We start from the raw sequence: 17,017 nt of genomic DNA, 5'->3' as shown, positions 1-17,017 counted from the left end.
CAGCTCCCTGAAACTGACAATGTGATCACTTGTGCTGAAGATGAAAAGGAAGGTGTAAGTTACCATTAGTCACCTAGACTCAAATTTCTCACTTTGGATGTTGGAGGGTGCCTAACTCGCCTCAAGTTCTCAGCATTTCATTTTAGGATGACACACATCATGAATGCTTCCAGGAAAGGATTAATTTTATCCTGAATTTTCCATGTCCACAAAAGTCCTGCAAATGTCATGCTCTGGGCTGAGTTCTATTTTCAGGATTGTCAGTAAAGACAGCTTGAATATGATCATTTGTCATCTTTTCAGGGAAAAGTATATTGCTTGGAAGGTTACTAGTTGCCCAGGAATTGGTGACAAGGACCCTTAGCTGAGAATGTAAGACATTAAATCCAATACATTCAGAGACAGCCACCAAGGACAACTGCGACCAGACAGATCAGGACTCTCAAATATATAGCAGAGCAGATCCTGTCATCCCCAAAGTTTTCCCTTTCCCTTCCTATACCTTGTGACGCCAGGTGTAAAGGAAGAGGGGTGGGCACTGCCTTCTGCCACCGAATTTGCAGAAAGCTCTCACCCCTATCCCGAGGGGAGGGATGGGTGCTCACTTTCCACCTCAGGAAGCCAGATGTGAGCAATGAGAAAACTGTTGGTAAAGAATGAGGGCATCCCACCCCAGATGGACTTCTGCTAGACAGTGGTCTGTCTGTTTCTGACCCATGGCCAACTCTGAGGACAGTAGGACTTAGAGAACAGACACTCTGACATTTGGCATTTCTAGTGTGGACCAAGTGAACACTGAAAAGCTGGGGGGGCTAGGACTGGCCCTCCCTCCTGTCTCCCATGGGGTTCCTGCTGGCTGGGGAGCTGAGAACATGACCACCCACAGAGAGAGGCTAGCATTTAGGTGCCTTCTGGTGAGCCAGCAGTGTGAGGCCAGACAGAGCCATCTGCAGAAGCATGCAGTGCTTCCTTTGCTCTCTCCTTTCTGTCCCATCCTTGGAAGAACCAGTGCCCTATAGGGGCTGGGAGAGGCAAGAAGCAGGACTGTCCCCATGAGGATGCAGGCCGTGCCTTTCTCCCTCAGTCCTAGGGTGGAAGGCCTGGCAGCAGGCCAACTTAAGAGGCTTCCAGCCCTCCCACCCAGAGTGAGGGAGAGATTCCATTTCAATCAAGGTTGACAGTGACCTTTTATTTATTTTTTTAATTTTTTGGCTGTACTGGGGTTTGAACTCAGGGCCTTGGACTTGCTAGGCAGGTGAAGTACCACTTGGGTCATACCCCAGCCTTTTTTTTTGGTTTAGTTATTTTTTAGCTAGGTCCTTACATTTTGGCCTGAGGCCGATCTCAGATCATGATCCTTCTACAGCATCCCAGGCATGTACCACCCCACACAGCTTATTGATTGAGATCGGGTCTGGCTTTTTGCCTGGGCTGGCTTTGAACTGTGATCTTCCTGATCTCTGTCTTGGAAGTAGCCAGGTTTACAGGTGTGAATGAGCCTTCTAAACTGGACTTGTTTTACTGACTGAAGGGACTGGAGGAAAATGTGCCCAAGGTAGCATTGGGGGATTGAAAGAATGTGAAGACTTGGATTAGGAAAATTTTGACGGCACTGAGTGGAGACCTCTCCATATATGTACACTCATAGATGATTGGGGTTTCCAAACAATAATCCTGAGTTCAAGGTCCTATTTCTTTATAGTTACAAGAAAAGCTTCCTTTCTCAATACAGCCTCCAGAAGAGATTTAAAAAATGAAATCAAGGGGAGCTCTGCTTCCAGGAACAGTGAGGTGCTCTCCTAAGTCCACACCTCCCTCCTGCATAAAACAGCTGCCAACAGAATCCAACTCTGCTACCTGAGGTAGAGACACTGCAGTGTGATCGAGAGCAGGCCAAACCCGGAGGGAGTCAGTTGCCTGCCAGGAGGAGGTGACAGCCAGGCTGGATGGGTGGATAAAGGAAAGGACAAAGCAGTTGTATCATGATGATAGCTGTCAGGTGAAGACAGGGAACATGAGCGTGTTCACATGACAACTTTGTTGACTTTTCTGTATGTTTGAAATTTTTGATAATACAGTCATGAGTCAATTAAGGACAGTGTCTTAAAAAATGTACCCTTGAGTGAGGTAGCCTTTGCGGAAGAAACCACAAAGTGGCTTCCATACACCTAGATGGTACAGCTGGTCACATTCCTAGCTATAGGGTAAGGCTCTTGTGCGTAGGCTGCAAACCTGGGCAGCCTGTTACTGCAGTGAACTCTGGAGGGAACTGTAAACCAGTAGAAAGTGTTCGGGTATCTAAACATGTACAAACCTAGAAAAGGCACAGTAGAGCTACGGGGCCATGGGAACTTCTCAGCCCCATTATAATCCTACAGGGCACCAGTTCTGTATGCCATCAGTTGTTGATAGGAATGTTGATACACATGACTGCCACACTGAGGAAAAATCCAAAAGTAACTTTGACTCCATCAGTGAAAAGTCCAAGGTATTATTATTAAATTATTAAGTTATTACTGTTAGTGTACTTTTATCCCGTCCCTAATATATTATATACCTAATATTAAATGTTTAGTTTACCTGAGTAGCATGCTGAAGTTTGTTAGACTTGTGTTAGAATAAAAGAATTCATTGTTTATCATTTATATGTCTTAATTTAACAACTAAAAAGTGTTTGGCTCTTCTACTTTGATGGCTTTGGTAGTCACCTAGATAGGTAAGAAAGGGTGACTCATGCTTAGTGTTTTGAGTCAGCCACCAAGAGCTGGCCTGAACATTTTTTTTGAGAGATCTTCAATGTCTTTCCCAATTTTCCAATTAAGAGTAGAAGATGAACAGTGTATGACAGATCCTGGGTCTTCCTCACCTTTGCCAAGATCTTTCAGTATAAACATATTGACCGTGCAGACAAAGCTCTTTCTTCAGTCATCCATGCCACCATGTTAATACTTCTAAAGTTTGAAAGCGAGGACAGGGAGAAGGGAGAGCTAAGATCACTCCACATCAAGTACTTGCTGAGGTTAAAACCAGAGCATCTTCTTCTACAACAAAAGCATTTTGTTTCAGTGTTTAGAGAACTAAAAACAGTCCTGGAAAAAAGCAAACCTTTGTCTCCTTTTCCCTTGCTTTATGAAGGTAGGCATCTCCTGGGGAGGCAGGGAAGGAAGTCTGGTGACAGGCAAAGATCTCCTACACCTGGCTAAGATGATGGTGGGGGTGAAAGGAATGGGAAAGGCACAGTTTCCCTGGCCTGGAGTATGAAAGTGTGAGAGTCTGAATGTGAGGGTCAGGGGGCTAAGTGTTTTAAGGAACCGAAACTCCTGAGCACACACTTGTGGTGTGGATTATCAGAGGCCCTAAACCTCTTCTGCAGATGATCAGTTCTGCAGCGCAACTGTGAGCCACATGCCTTTAGGCTCTGAGAAAATCCACATAGATAAGCCCATGGTTTCCTTGGTAGCTGAAGTGTGTGTGGGGACAGGTGGGGTCCAGTCCTTAAAGCACCTTAGAAGGAAGCAGTCAACTTGGGCTTGCAGACGTTCATTACTAGGAAAGGTTTCTCAGGCTTTAACGTGCCAAGGGTCTTGTTCAAGAACAGACTGACCCAGAGGCCTGAGGAGGGACTCACAATGTGTGCAGCAAGGCATAAAATTGTGCTAGGTTAGTGTACCATGAAGTTAAAGATGCATTATTGATTTTCCTTTATAGGGGCAGAAAGGTGGGATACCTTTCCTCACCCATCATAAGGGCCAGGCCCACATTCCTGTAGCAGAAGACATGCTCGCAAGAAAAAAGCACAACAAATTTATTTCATCAAAGTGTTCCATGAGACAGGAGCCCTAAAAATGAGGACCCTAAGTCTAGAGAAACCTGTCTATGTTCATGCTTAGGTGTGATGGAGGAAACACGGCTGGACAAAACAACCTGAGCGAATGCAAGACTGTGGGAACACCCAGCAAGGCTGTCTGTTCAGATTCTTCCCAGCCACAAAGTTGCCGTTTATCAAACAGGTCTCTATGAAGGTTTTTATAAAGTAATGACTTACGTTACTTCGTGGCGCGTTACTGTGTGCGCCACACCGTGACTCATGATTTGGGAACGTTCAGTGACTAGAAGGGAACCCTCCCCAGCACTTAAGTTTAATTGTCTGATGGCACGGTACTGGTAGGAAAAGAACCTTTCTAATGAGTAATGGGACAAATTCATGGCTGTCTGAAAGGTTACGTCGCCATCTTGTGGATGATAAGATAGATAGCAACAGTCAAAAATAACCTACTTTTTTTTTTTTTTGGTATAAATGAAGCCTGGATTTAAAACTTACAGCATGGTTAATGTTGAAACGCCACCAGAAAACTGTTTCCTATCCTCCACAAATCCTACTGCCATGATTTGGTAGACTCAAAAGTGTACACCTCAAGGTCAGAAGTGAGCTTAGGAGGAGGAGCCAAGGCCTTTTGGGTTTGGCAGGTGTTAAGTTCTGGCAAGGGTTTCTTGAATTTCATGCCTGCTCACCCAACCTCAACGTGTCTGGGGAGCGGCGGACGTTGATGTTTCCCTAACGAATCTACGATGGTCTACGAATCTTCTCTAAATCCTTACACAGGTCAGGGCTTAGTATCCAGGGAGGAGTTAGAACAGGATTTCATCCCGAGCAATTCCTTGAAATAACAGGGAGAAAACAGACAGACTTAGAAAAAGCAAAACAAAACCATACCTGGTAATATTTTTCTGTTTATTTGATCTCAAGGAAGGAAAAAAAAAATCTGAGTTCACAAAAACTTACGCGAATTGTTTTATTACATGGAAAACCAAACTTACAATCATTTAACAGCAAATAATCATGCTGAATCTGTTCAAGCCCTGTACATGTAAACATAAATACAAACACTGCTTCTCCACTGCCTTGAACACAGTACCACCGGCAGTTTCCTGTTTCTACGTAACTACTCAAGTTAATGGCAAAATAAAAAGAAAAAAAAGACAACGTAAGGTGGCAATTCTTACATCTTTCTGGAAAGTAGCCAAATAGACTGAGGAACCAGTATAAACCATCTTCCTTTCACCATTAGCTACTATTCAGACAGACATTGTCTCTTCCATGTTTTGCATCAGGCCTCATTTAAAGGTTTGCGAAACAGTTTAAACCTAAACATTCAGAGAAGATTTTCTGATTTTTTTTTCTACTAACTGATTCTAAGCCTGAAATATCTTTTCTTATATTCTTTTTGGTTCTTACCTCAGATCGTTTTAGTTGGCTTAAATGCAAGGAGGTGTGTGCAAACAACTCCTCAGAAATGAGAGGCACTTTTTGGAAACTCTGCGACGTAAGTCACTAGGACACTCCAGCAGGACACTCCCACGGTTCTGACCTGATGAACTGCATGAGTCGCCTACAGTACTTAGTGCATTAAGATGTGCTGGATGGGTATATTAAAGATCATAAAACTAAAATTGTGCTTATATTATTTCTGTAATAAATCTAAGTTTAAAAAAAAAGTAAACATTGTTCATAGGTGCTTTGATCCAATCCAATAACACTGGTTAAAATAAACAACTTCAGGCAAAAAGGTAAACAAATGAGGTCACCTTTTCAGGTTTTTAGAACTACCTGAACACAGGCTGTTTGGACTATTCCTCAGGTTAAGCAACCAGCTTTGGTTTAAAAAGCTGGGCCTAGATGCGGGAGGCATTACTTCTAAATTTCCTAATCATGATGATCTTCAGCTCACACACACATAGGCAAGGGGGGGAAAACATTTGCACCGTCACCCATTCAAGGTCTCCAGGAGTAGGGCACCCACATGGATGCAGTACCAGAAAAGGCAACGCGTTGGCACAAAGCCTTTAGTATTAAATGAGAAATACAGGTGTATGTGATGTCATGCTAGAGATAGGTATCAGCCATAGAACTTCATGAAAAGCTACATAAAGATCTGTCAGAGAAAGAAGGGAGGCTATCAGCCATGGGTAATGGACTCATCTGTGTCCCAAAGAGCAGGCAGGCTGGGGCACATGGGGCAATTCAGGAACCACAGGAGGAGAAGGAAGAGTAGGGCTCTTTTCCAAATACAGTGGATATACCAAGGACAAATGGTAAGGGTATATTTAAGGACCAGGAAGCAACGACTACTATATGTACATCTTTTGTTCACATAAAAAGTGTAAGTGTGCTTTCTCCAGTAAGCTGGTGTGAAAGGTAAAGAATGAAAGAGTTTGCAAAAACCCTGCAAGGAAAAGGCTACCATAAAAATGTTCATACGTTTAATATGGTTAAAAACAGATCCTAATGTTTACCCCTTGCATGTTGTTTTAATCGTGAATGCATCTTGTCCTGGTGTGGAGTCTGAATACACTCACTGCTGTGGGAAGAGTTTCTAAGCCATTATAAATTTTCAAATGCAGCATGTCTCATTTTTTCGTTAACTCCAAAGGTGAAAAAACAGAAGCATGGATGCCTAAAGCAAATACAGTAATTGTTTCAATGGATAAAATGAACTGAGCTCATTAAAACAGGACCTCAAGAGGCAGCCAAGCAAAGGTTTGGAAGATACTCACACACTGACAGAGAGCTCCCTGCACAGCCAGTGAATAAGCAGACGTGACTCAACCTCAGCTGAGGAAGTGGCCTGCCCACCGAAGAACCAGGAAGCCTGGGAGCAGATAAGCATGTTCTGAACACATCCAGCAACTGTGCCTGTTCCATTCCACTCCCTCCATCTGGACGTGTGTCCTCTCCCACGCCCACCCCCACCCCCAGGCACGATTATAAATTCCTGCTCTTGCAAACTGAATTAGATCAGGTTTTTGACTAAGGACAATGAGTTCTGGATTCCAAGTCAGTAACTTATTAACTGTTACAGCCGACACAGCTCCACGTTTTAGGCCCTTCATTTATAACTTCTAAAAGGTGGCTTCTCTTCAGAGAGCTGTGCATGACAGAAAGTCTCCGTTGCCAAACAGTTCCTTCTTCCCCACCAAACAGCAATAATCATGCTTAGACCACTTTCTTTCTGCAAGTTATCTTACCCTTAGTTCAAAGGATTCAGAAATGGACTTCACGCCACCTCTAAATTTAAAAATCATGTCAGAGAAATGTATTAAAGCCCTGGGTGCCATTATCTCTGCAAGCAAGCAGCTTAGTGATAAATGACCGCTCAAAATAGAAACTCACATTTTTTCCATAGCTGGGGGAGGAACTGACCCTTCTCCTGGGAGTAGAACAAAGATTTGCTTAAAGAACTTATGCAAAAGCCAGAAAGCCAGTGGCCAGATTGGCCTTATTTCAAATGCTAGGATTTCATGTCATTTACAACAGTACATACTGTTTTACTCTTACGTGAGGGCAAGTAGCACTGCTGGCTAGTGTTATCATTATATTTCTTTATATAACATACATTTTGCTGAATTTTTACCTAAAGGACTCTCAAGTGCCTAAAATGTTTGTCAATACAAAGAAAGGCTTACTGAAGCAGACCAGTCTTTGAGAATAACTCTGCTCAGGTGGGGATGGGGTAACCCGAAGAGTCAGTCTACTGCTTCAAAGCCAGTCGTCACGAGATGTCTTTATCGTAGCTTCTGGAAGGGCTTCAGTATTTCCGTGTCTGTGGGCCCAGCACTTCACCAGTTCAGACACTATTTTAATTTACACGCCTTTTGCTTTACTCCATTGGTTTTTAATTTCTTCTCACTAGCTACAGTGGCACGACCACAGTTATTTCCATTCCCCTTTTTCTTAAGATTTACATGAGTTTGTGTTCTGGCGGCCCCACAGGAGTCCACAGGGTCCAGAATCATGGCTGACTGTTTGGGGACTCGGATGTTACCACTGGCTTCCATCTTAGGGTTGCAGCCACTGCAGGGCAAATCCCAGCGCTGCAGCTTGCTGCTCCTGCTTGATTTCTTTTTCTTCTCTCCAGTCCTCAGCTCAGGAGTTGGCTTCTGAGAACACAACCTGGCACAGCTCTGTGAGTCCACAGGTCTGGAGGAAGCCTCGAATGAGCAACAGGACGGGTGAAGCTCTTCATAGGGAAAAGCCTTCTTTCGTGAAAGGCCTGATTTTGAGGTCCCTTCTCGGTAAGGTAGTGGCTTGCACAGAGTACTAGCAAGTAGTTTACTTCTCCCAGGACTTTTCAGAGCCCCTGAGGCCCCAGGGACAACGGGAGGCCTGGCTTTTCCTCCCCTGCCCTTCTCACACTGCACAGTCTGGATCTGCAGCCACTCAAGCTGGATGAGTCTGTCAAGGTACTTCCCAAGAAGACCACCCGTGTGGGACACTGCCTGGACCTTGCACTCTGTGTTTGGAAGCATGGCTATATCCCGAAGGTCCCAGGAGCTAAATGGGGGTGGAAGGAAGTCTGGATAATGGTATTCAGTCTTTGCACAGCCTTCACTTGGGTAAAGATTGAAGGAAACTGGGTCGATTTCTTCAGCTCGAAGATTGAGATCTGGAGGTGTGAGGGGAGAAGGAGGAATAGGAATTCTTTCTGAATCTGACAAGTCACTTGCACTATCCCCGTCAGCATCTTCCTCAATAATTTTCATCGACTGAAAGTCCATAAACAATTTGTTCCCTGAGGCCCCCTGACTCCTGGTGCTGAATGCATTCTGACCAGGTTTTCCTTTGGTACAAATGCTTTCTTTATGTCGCTCTGTACCTGGCTGGGAGACATCTGCAAGGCTGCTTCTCAGCCGAGAAGAAACATGGGGTACTTGGGATTTACTCTGCCTTTTCCCTGAAGAATTCTTTGAAGGTTGTACATTACTCCAAGATGGGCCAGCACTCATCTTGCTGTGAAAAAACAGAGCTGTGATTCTTACTACGTAAGACAAAAATGTCTACTCTGGCTATAAGTAGAGAAACAAAAAGAATCCTCTGATCGTACTTTCAGCTGTTATTAGGCATTGCACAGTGTAAGGCCTCCAAACTCCTCACGGAAGCATTACAGGCTGCTTCTGTGCAGCACTGTAATTTAACCTTTGGAGGATACATGTGCCAAAGTGGATGCAAGGAGCCTATTTTATATCAAATGTCAGCACTGAAGGAAGGAAACACTGAAATTTCTCTAAGTAACTGTTTTATAATTTTAGACCAACTATGTATACATTACAAAGAATTAGTTTGAAAAAAATCTGTCACGGAACTCTTGGTCTGTTCTGCTAATGGTCAACTGTATTTAAAAACATTCAGTAGTAAAGCATACAGCCCTCTCTTACCTACCTGATTTAGAGAAATTTGAACACAATGCAAAATGCAAGCTTTACATAGCTTAATCACTGATTTGGTAGTGATACTGACATAACTAAAAATCTTAATATAGAAAAGCACAGCATATGCCACCTACACCTCAAACCAAAAGTCTTACTCAGATGTTTTCAAGCAGGAAACACACTCAGGAAAGTAGTGTTTACAAAGAATGAAATAAAATCATTTGGCGCCATTATCATTCAGTACGAATGGAAGTGGGGTCAATGCTATCTTATGGAAGGCAAGCAAAGGGAGACAATAAAAACGGCATGTATTACTAATACAGCAGTGGATCCTTTCTGGAGTTGAAAATACCTTTTTTTCAATTTATTTCCCAATAACGCAGAGTTTAACTAAAGTTAGTAATACCTATCTGCAATAGAAGTCAGATGGAGTGAGCAGAAATGGGGGTTAATGCTTTCCAGAAAGCTCAGAGTCATCTGTCCAGTGATTTCAAGCAGTGACTATTTGAAAATGTGCTAGCCTTAATTAATACACAGAGTATATTATGTAATTGCCAATAGCACAATAGGTGTTCAATAAATGCAAATGAGTAAGGAAAGGAATGCTGCCATGGCCATTGTTGGCATTTACAGCCAACACTTTTGACTTCTGCGTCCAGCCAGCTGCAGTGCACAGCCACAAAAGATGACCACTGACACTATCTCCTCCACGTAGAAGGAGGCCAAAATTGAAAGGTGAGCAGATTATGACCTCAGGATCCACCAGCTAACAATGCTTAAAGCCATGCTGGCCGCTTCTTTCTGCTAGATAAAAATGTAAGTAGACACTTCTTATCCACAGACATTTCTTCCTAATCATACATTTAATCCAGAGAACTGAGGTAATGTACCTTTCGCAAGATAAAGCAATCATCTGAAAACCATTTACCTGCTTTTTTGATGAGATTCATTCATCCTATGCCTTGTCTTGAAAAAATCACATGGTTGGTCATCATCTAAGGTTTGATGGAATGCCTAAAATACAGACAGTCAGTAATAAACACTGAGAACACACACACACAGAGGAAGCACACAGTAACAAAACAAAAAAGCACAAATCTAAGTAAGGTTTTCTTTCAAAGTTTACATCACCTTTTCTGTAGTGGTCAAAATATTCTTGCTCAATCTGTGGGAAGATGATGACAGCTGGGGAGGTGACTTCTTTATTCCTCTTCTCTTTGGAAAAGACAGCTTACCACCGGAACTAGAAGTAACAGCAACACTGACCGTAAGTTGTGATTGCGAATGGTCGGATTACCAGTACTGGGTTGGTTTCTCATTTGTTTTTAGTACTTACAATGTACTGAAACACTGAAGCTTGTGGTTAGTACTCCAAAGTGTAAAAATACTACAAGGAAAATATTATGTGTACAGTTTAGTCTTTTTGTGCGTATTTGTTTTTCAGAGTAGATATCAGGTACAAGACCACACCACTGTGATTCTGCTGGCATTCTGAAGGGCCTATCCAAGGAGCCCTGACTAGACACTGAATACTTCTCTCTCCCATAATACCTAGTCTCTGCAAAATGGAAATGAGATGGGGTTACGCAAGATTATAATTTCTTTCTGAAATGTTCTTGCATTTTTCCATCATAGTCATGCAAGCCTTTTTTTAAACTCAGTTTACATACTGTGGGGACTGAAACTGCACATGGGCTCGCACAATTAATTACTTATACCATAATCAACAGGCTTGACTTCTTTTAGATGCAGAAAATGTTCTTTACTAACCCTCTTTCATGCACCTGGCTTTCTTTTTACTTTGTCCCCTGACAGTAAAAAGAAGCAGGAAAGGAATGCCTGGACTGAACGTCTTTCCCCAGACCCTGCACTTGCATCCTCTTCCTTTCATTCCACTTGCCAAGCCTGACACCAAGGGCTGCGATTTCCGCAGGAAGTCACTGGGAGACATGAATGCCTGCAGGGTCCTAAGGGTGCAGAAAACAAACTCCCAGTCTCCCCAGTGATTCCGGCTTACATAGAAGGAAAGCTAAAAGGGATTCTGGCTGCAAAAATACTCCCCAAGCTCCAGAGGCTGACTTTGGGCAGCTGCATAATTCATCACAGGACATTAACTCTTGTTCCCAAGTCTTCCTCTCTGGCTGTGCGCCTGGGCAGACAGAGGCAGCACATCCGCCCCCTCCCCCGCACCCCCTCCGCCGCCAAACACACCCCAGGAACTGGCTGGCTGGCCATTGGGGCGGCAAAGCATTGTGGGGATGTGTGGGCATGACGCTTCTCTACGCAGTGAGACTTCCCGAGCCCGGCCGCGGGTCCAGGTTGCAGGGAATAAGTCCACAGAGCTGGCTGGCCAGACGCTTACCATCAGCCTGGGTCCAACTCGCAGCAAAGCTGGGCTCTGCCCTCCCTCTCCCCACCCCGGTGAGCCCCGAATTCCAAGAACCCGCAGCATGCATTTTCCTCGTCCTCCGTCAGTGCAGGTACCATACTTGATCGATAGGCGCGCGGCCCAGCAGTCGCAGACAGAAATCGATCAGACCTGTTCGGCAGCGGCCAGGCGCACGTGACGAGGTCTCAGCCCGCTGGCTCCCGGCGCGCACGGAGACGGACTGCGGCGCGCTGCGGCTGGGCGCGGGCGAGCGGCGGGGGCTCCCGGGCTCCGGCTGCGCGCGGTCGGCTGGGCCCGCCCGGGCGGCGTCACGCGGGGCGGGGCGTGGCGTGGCGGAGGCGCGCCGGGAAGTTGCGCCTGGTCGAGTTGCAGTCTTGTAAGTAGCCTCGCAGAACGGGAGGTGGGAGGGGCCCTCTGGAAACGCAGCCTTCCTGTAAGCCCTCCAACGAGTGAAAACCGAGGCGCCACCCTTCTGCTGTGACCCCGAAAAGCTCCCTTGGAGAAGCACTGGTCCCTCTGGAAACTCTGCAAGAAGCGGAGGTCCTAGGCGAAGACCCGAGGGGCAAGGTGAGGGTCGAGGGGAGGGCGCGGCGAACCCCCAGGGGCCCCCGCAGGTTGCAGATCCCGCGAGCCCGGAGCGGCTTCTGAGCCTGGCCGTGACAACCGAGAGAACTGGCACAGGGTGCCCCTCGGTTCTGCCTCCCTCCTCCTGATTACCACCGGCTGGGCCATGTCCAGAGGCAGGGACTCTGTGGTGTTACCCACAGCCCCGGGGTCCCGGAAGCCCGCCCCCCGGAGCCTCAGCTGCGTTTCGGACCTGGACGGCCACGCGGGCCTGGAGCCGCGGCTCTGTAGGCCCCCGGGGAGCCCCGGCCGTGCGCCTCCTCTGGCGCCCGCGCCGTCGGGCTGCGATCCCCGGCTGCGGCCCATCATCCTGCGGCGAGCGCGCTCGCTGCCCAGCTCACCCGAGCGCCGCCAGAAGGCCGCGGGCGCGCCGGGCGCCGGGTGCCGGCCCGGATGCAGCCGGCAGCATCGCGTGCGCTTCGCCGACGCGCTGGGCCTGGAGCTGGCTCAGGTCAAGGTGTTCAACGTGGCAGACGACCCGTCGGTGCCGCTGCACGTGCTGTCGCGGCTCGCCATCAACTCGGATCTGTGCTGCAGCAGCCAGGACCTGGAGTTCACCATGCAGTGCCTAGTGCCTGACTTCCCGCCGCCCATCGAGGCTGCGGACTTTGGCGAGCGCCTCGCGCGGCAGCTCGTGTGCCTGGAGCGTGTCACCTGCTCCGACCTGGGCGTCAGTGGTACGGTGCGCGTGCGCAATGTGGCCTTTGAAAAGCAGGTGGCGGTGCGCTACACCTTCTCCGGCTGGCGCAGCGCGCACGAGGTGCTGGCGAGGTGGCGCGGCCCAGCCGGCGCGCAGGGCACCGAGGATGTCTTCGCCTTCGGCTTCCCGGTGCCGCCCTTCCTGCTTCAGCTGGGCTCCCGAGTGCACTTCGCACTGCGCTACCGAGTGGCGGGTGCCGAGCACTGGGACAACAACGACCGCCACGACTACAGCCTCACGTGCCGCAACCACGCGCTGCACATGCCGCGCGGGGAGTGTGAGGAGAGCTGGATCCACTTCATCTGAGCTGCGGCCGCCCACCTGGAAAGAGTGCCCGGCGACCTGCAGCCACTTCGGGCCAGGCCTCGGAGCTGGGTGGTTCTTCTCCCACCCCATGCCACCCGTCAAGTTGTTTGACCTCCTTTGTTGCTACAAGGGCCCTGGCAGTGACCCGTCCTGTCTTGTACTTGGAGCGTCTATGTCACCGGGTCTACAAAGCAGCTTCAGGAGGCCCTGTACCTTGTGCAGTGCGTTGGGGGAGGGTGTTGCGGGGACAGGGGGCAGATGCGTGGGAACGTGGGCTTCCTTGACGGCCCAAGCTGTGTTTTGGAGAGGTATGCCTCCTACTGGGAAAGGCCTTCTGCATGTGTCCTAAATGTGTCTCTAATCCTAGTTATTTATCATTGTGATGGTGGGACTTTCCACCCGTAGTGGATGCCTTCTCAGGAATGTTTTGGACATAATGAGGCTAAAAACTAGTCCTGTTGTGTGTTTGTGCCCATTGTAAACAAAATGTACAGTGTCACCTGCATCATGGTACCGTAAGGCATTCCTGCCCAGGGAGAAGGAAAATTTGAGACCACGCTGGCCTGCCAATGTCTGTAAGCCTTCTAACATGGAAACTATTAATAGGCAAGAAATTTAGGCCTCATCAGTCATCACACAACCATTTCTGAACTTTGAGGGTGCCCTACTTAGGCCTTGTGTTTCCAACATCAACAGCTGAGGAGGGAAAACCTTTCCACTTTACAAGTAGCCAGTCCTCTCTCTGCAGTCACCGTTCTCATGTCATGTTATTTCCCGTGTATGTTGATAATAAGGTCTGTATCTATACATTGTTAGGCCATTCTGTTTAGGTTTGATACTACCTAAACTTTTTAAGAAGTCTTGCCTTAAGTTATTTCAACTTTCAGGTGGCCCAGAGTTTCAGGCAACAGTGTCCTTTGCAGTTACCTTCTGGATGATTAAGGTGACTTTTTTATTCTTAAGCATCAGTAGACTCCGGCATTCGTCTCTTGGAAGTCCAGTTACCAAATGGAACTAGAAAATGTTTTCAGCATTAGCCAGAGCATTGGAGGAAAAATAACTCACAAACTTTATTCTCCTAAATTGTTTTGTCAGCTACCTTCCAACTTTATTCTTTGTGCCTTCAGACAGTAGAACCTCTAACATTTTGTGGACTTGTGTCCCAGGTTAAAACGCTAAATGCTGGGTTTTTTAGAAAAAGAAATCCTCCAAAGAAGACCACTGTTCCTTTGCAGTATGCCTCTGTTGCTTAAGACTCTCACTGAGGGGCTGATTAGTCCTTTTGGTGCTGAGCCATGCTGTCTCGCAAAGCAGGTGCTAGAACAGAGGTATGAAAAAACAGCCAAGATGGATGAGACTTTCAAGCATGACGTTTGCTTTTGATGCACTTTGGTCAATTTTGTCGCAGCTGTTGCCCTGAGTTGATTCTTAAGTTTTGGAGGGCTGCTGACATTTGTCAGGTCAGTCTCAGAAAGATGCATTTTGCCCTTTAACCGATTGCTTCTGATAATTACAATCGCTGTGTTTTAAAGTTCCAAGAACAGTGCTGGCTTTATTTGGTAATTTTTGGTCTAAGAACACCTAATTTTGATTTAAAACACCGTGATCGAATCGCCCAGCCTTTGACGTTGAGGACCATGTACCACATTGACATGTAAGAGAGAAAGAAGCTTGGTTGCATTTCGTGCTGCTCAACAAACTGTCCAATTAGGTCAGCATGCCTGAGGGCCTTGACTGCTGTTTCCCTGGCCCCAGCCCAGAGGGCAAGACAAGTGTCCAAACTTTTCAGGTACAAGTTAGAGCTGCTTAATGTATTGTTGTTTAAAAGCATGTGGAGAATTTCACAATCTATGTGAAAGTCACTGGCCAAAAAGGTTCTAGTCACAGAATAAAGTACATGCTATAGTGTCAAAATTAAGAGAACCTCGAGGTGCCTTTTTACAAATATCAACATTTTGAGACTTAAAAGCTGAAGTAGATTTTGCCTGGTTAATAAAGAACCTGTAAGACAGTTAAACGGAACTTTCAGATCCTGAAACAGTTGTATTGCTTAGATGCCAAAATTTTGTGGATTGTGCAATTGCTGGGTTGTCTCCCCAAACATATTTAACGTCTGTCATTTAAAATGGTTTTACCCAACTCTGAACATTAAAGTATATGCAGAATGCAGAAATGTCTCTGCCTTATTAAGCTGGAGTGTGATTTTCTCGTGGTCTAATGACAGAAGACAAAGTTTGGGACTTTTGATTGTTTAATTCACCCCACCTATGAGTCTCCCGTCCCTAAGCAGTGAGGAACTTAGGGCCTTGCTAAGGAATGGTATGGCAGCTGAGCTTCTGTAGGGATGGGTGCTATCTTACATTCCAGGTCAGGGGTACATGAGAAGAACACTCTAGTGGAGCTCAGGGGCTCTGACAGTACCAGGCTGTGACACTCTCTGACTCCCTGTTTGGAATAGTGTATGTCTACCCTGTCACCAGGTGGTGACTCTCAGACAAGTACAGAGCCTTACATGCCCTGTCTTACTTGCTTGGCCAAAGTGTGAGGTGCTTTAAGTGTATGATTTCAATTAATTGTGGAAAATACGCTATCTGATAATGTTCCCACTTTCTTAGCTGAAGAGTCTGAAACTCAGAGAGGCTTAAGAAATCTACAGCAGGTTGGTAGCAAATTCAGCACTCAGACCTATACCAAACCCCATGTTCTCTCTGCCACGTGGTAGTGTACACAAGTCTCCAACGTGTGCCTGTCAGATTTAATTGAGAGGGGCTTGGGGTACAGTTCAGTAGTAAGAGTGCATGCCTAGCATGCACAAGGCTATGGGTTCAATCCTTGGCATGGCAGGAAAAAGATGTACTTGAACACTAAATTTTGATTGAGACTAGTAAGGTTTTCCTTCCAACAGCACAATGTAAACAGGATTAAAATGAGTGATACTCACTTCTTGCTGAATAATCCCTAGGCTTTCTCAACACATGAAGTGATAAACAAGGAAGGCCCTAACATTTCTGTCTCTTCTAAAAAGTGGCAAGATGAGAAATCAGTACTGCTCATTTTTAGTGTGTACCAGCAAAACATCAGTGCATTCAACAACTCCACGAGGGATGTTAACTCTGCCGGAAGAAGGCTAAATGTGAAAAGAATTACGATGGAAGCCTGCCAGGGCACGAGGCTGAAGCATGCTATGAGCTTATATTTTCTGTTACACAGTATTGATGCTTCCATCTGCAAATAACTCCCAAGCACTGAAAACTGTGAATATGTACAATACCCCAATACAGAAGCATTTAAACCTATGAAATCCCTGTCAGTTGCATACGCAGTTTGTAAACTGAACTTAAAAGTTAACAATGGGAGGATTTCCACTGTAGGTCGGCCAGGGCAAAATCTGGAGACGCAAATCGAAAGTCCTGCAGGGCGTGGTCAAGTGGCAGAGGCACGTGCAGCCAGAGGACCTGAGTTCAAGCCCCAGGACCGTCAAAATTAAGGTCAATGAAGCATAAAATTGCCAGGGAATATGTAATCGTAGCTAATTAGAGTATCAAAAACACTTCAGAGTTTATCTGAGCACATAATTTGACTTGGTCCTCCAGTGAGTTTCCGTTCCTTTATCCTTTGTTCCTTTTTTCCAAGTGCTCTGCACCGTACACTTAAATCACAACCCAGCACCCATATACAAGTGCACATACACAAGTGCACATATACACACACGTGTATATATAAACACACGTGTACATATACATTTATAAAGACGTATTTATAATTTTATATAAACACGTGTACATACACGT

At 46.2% G+C, this 17,017-nt stretch overlaps 2 protein-coding genes across 8 annotated transcripts; one reads left to right on the top strand and one right to left on the bottom strand.

The window, feature by feature from the left end:
- Positions 1 to 4,715: 4,715 nt before the first annotated feature.
- On the bottom strand, positions 4,716 to 11,884 carry Fam217b (family with sequence similarity 217 member B). 7 transcript variants are annotated; one of them, XM_074075051.1, is made up of 5 exons: positions 11,697 to 11,883; positions 10,544 to 10,594; positions 10,339 to 10,450; positions 10,136 to 10,221; positions 4,716 to 8,788 (listed from the first exon to the last, which is right to left on the bottom strand). In XM_074075051.1, the coding sequence occupies exons 4-5, from the start codon at positions 10,159 to 10,161 to the stop codon at positions 7,633 to 7,635; spliced, it is 1,182 nt and encodes a 393-aa protein (XP_073931152.1). In that variant the 5' UTR covers positions 10,162 to 10,221; positions 10,339 to 10,450; positions 10,544 to 10,594; positions 11,697 to 11,883; the 3' UTR covers positions 4,716 to 7,632. The 7 variants fall into 7 exon arrangements, with proteins under 7 accessions (XP_073931152.1, XP_073931148.1, XP_073931150.1 ...); XM_074075047.1 differs by having other exon boundaries at positions 10,544 to 11,883; XM_074075049.1 differs by having other exon boundaries at positions 10,339 to 10,594.
- Ppp1r3d (protein phosphatase 1 regulatory subunit 3D) lies at positions 11,885 to 15,417 on the top strand. The gene has a single exon (XM_020171752.2). It carries the CDS (start codon positions 12,327 to 12,329, stop codon positions 13,224 to 13,226), a length of 900 nt encoding a protein of 299 aa, XP_020027341.1. The 5' UTR covers positions 11,885 to 12,326; the 3' UTR covers positions 13,227 to 15,417.
- Positions 15,418 to 17,017: the final 1,600 nt, after the last annotated feature.

The sequence above is a fragment of the Castor canadensis genome, chromosome 5, assembly GCF_047511655.1.
Source record: "Castor canadensis chromosome 5, mCasCan1.hap1v2, whole genome shotgun sequence".
In the NCBI taxonomy this organism is placed as follows: Eukaryota; Metazoa; Chordata; class Mammalia; order Rodentia; family Castoridae; genus Castor; species Castor canadensis.
This window is presented reverse-complemented; position numbering and strand designations above follow the sequence as displayed.

What these genes read in the sequence shown, in the direction of transcription:
- Ppp1r3d (XM_020171752.2), top strand. Translation starts at nt 12,327, where the DNA reads ATGTCCAGAGGCAGGGACTCTGTGGTGTTACCCACAGCCCCGGGGTCC.
- Fam217b (XM_074075046.1), bottom strand. Translation starts at nt 10,161, where the DNA reads ATGAATGAATCTCATCAAAAAAGCAG. An exon ending in GAATCTCATCAAAAAAGCAG is followed by an intron (nt 8,789 to 10,135) that starts GTAAATGGTTTT and finishes GTTTTTTCACAG; the next exon opens with CAAGATGAGTGCTGGCCCAT.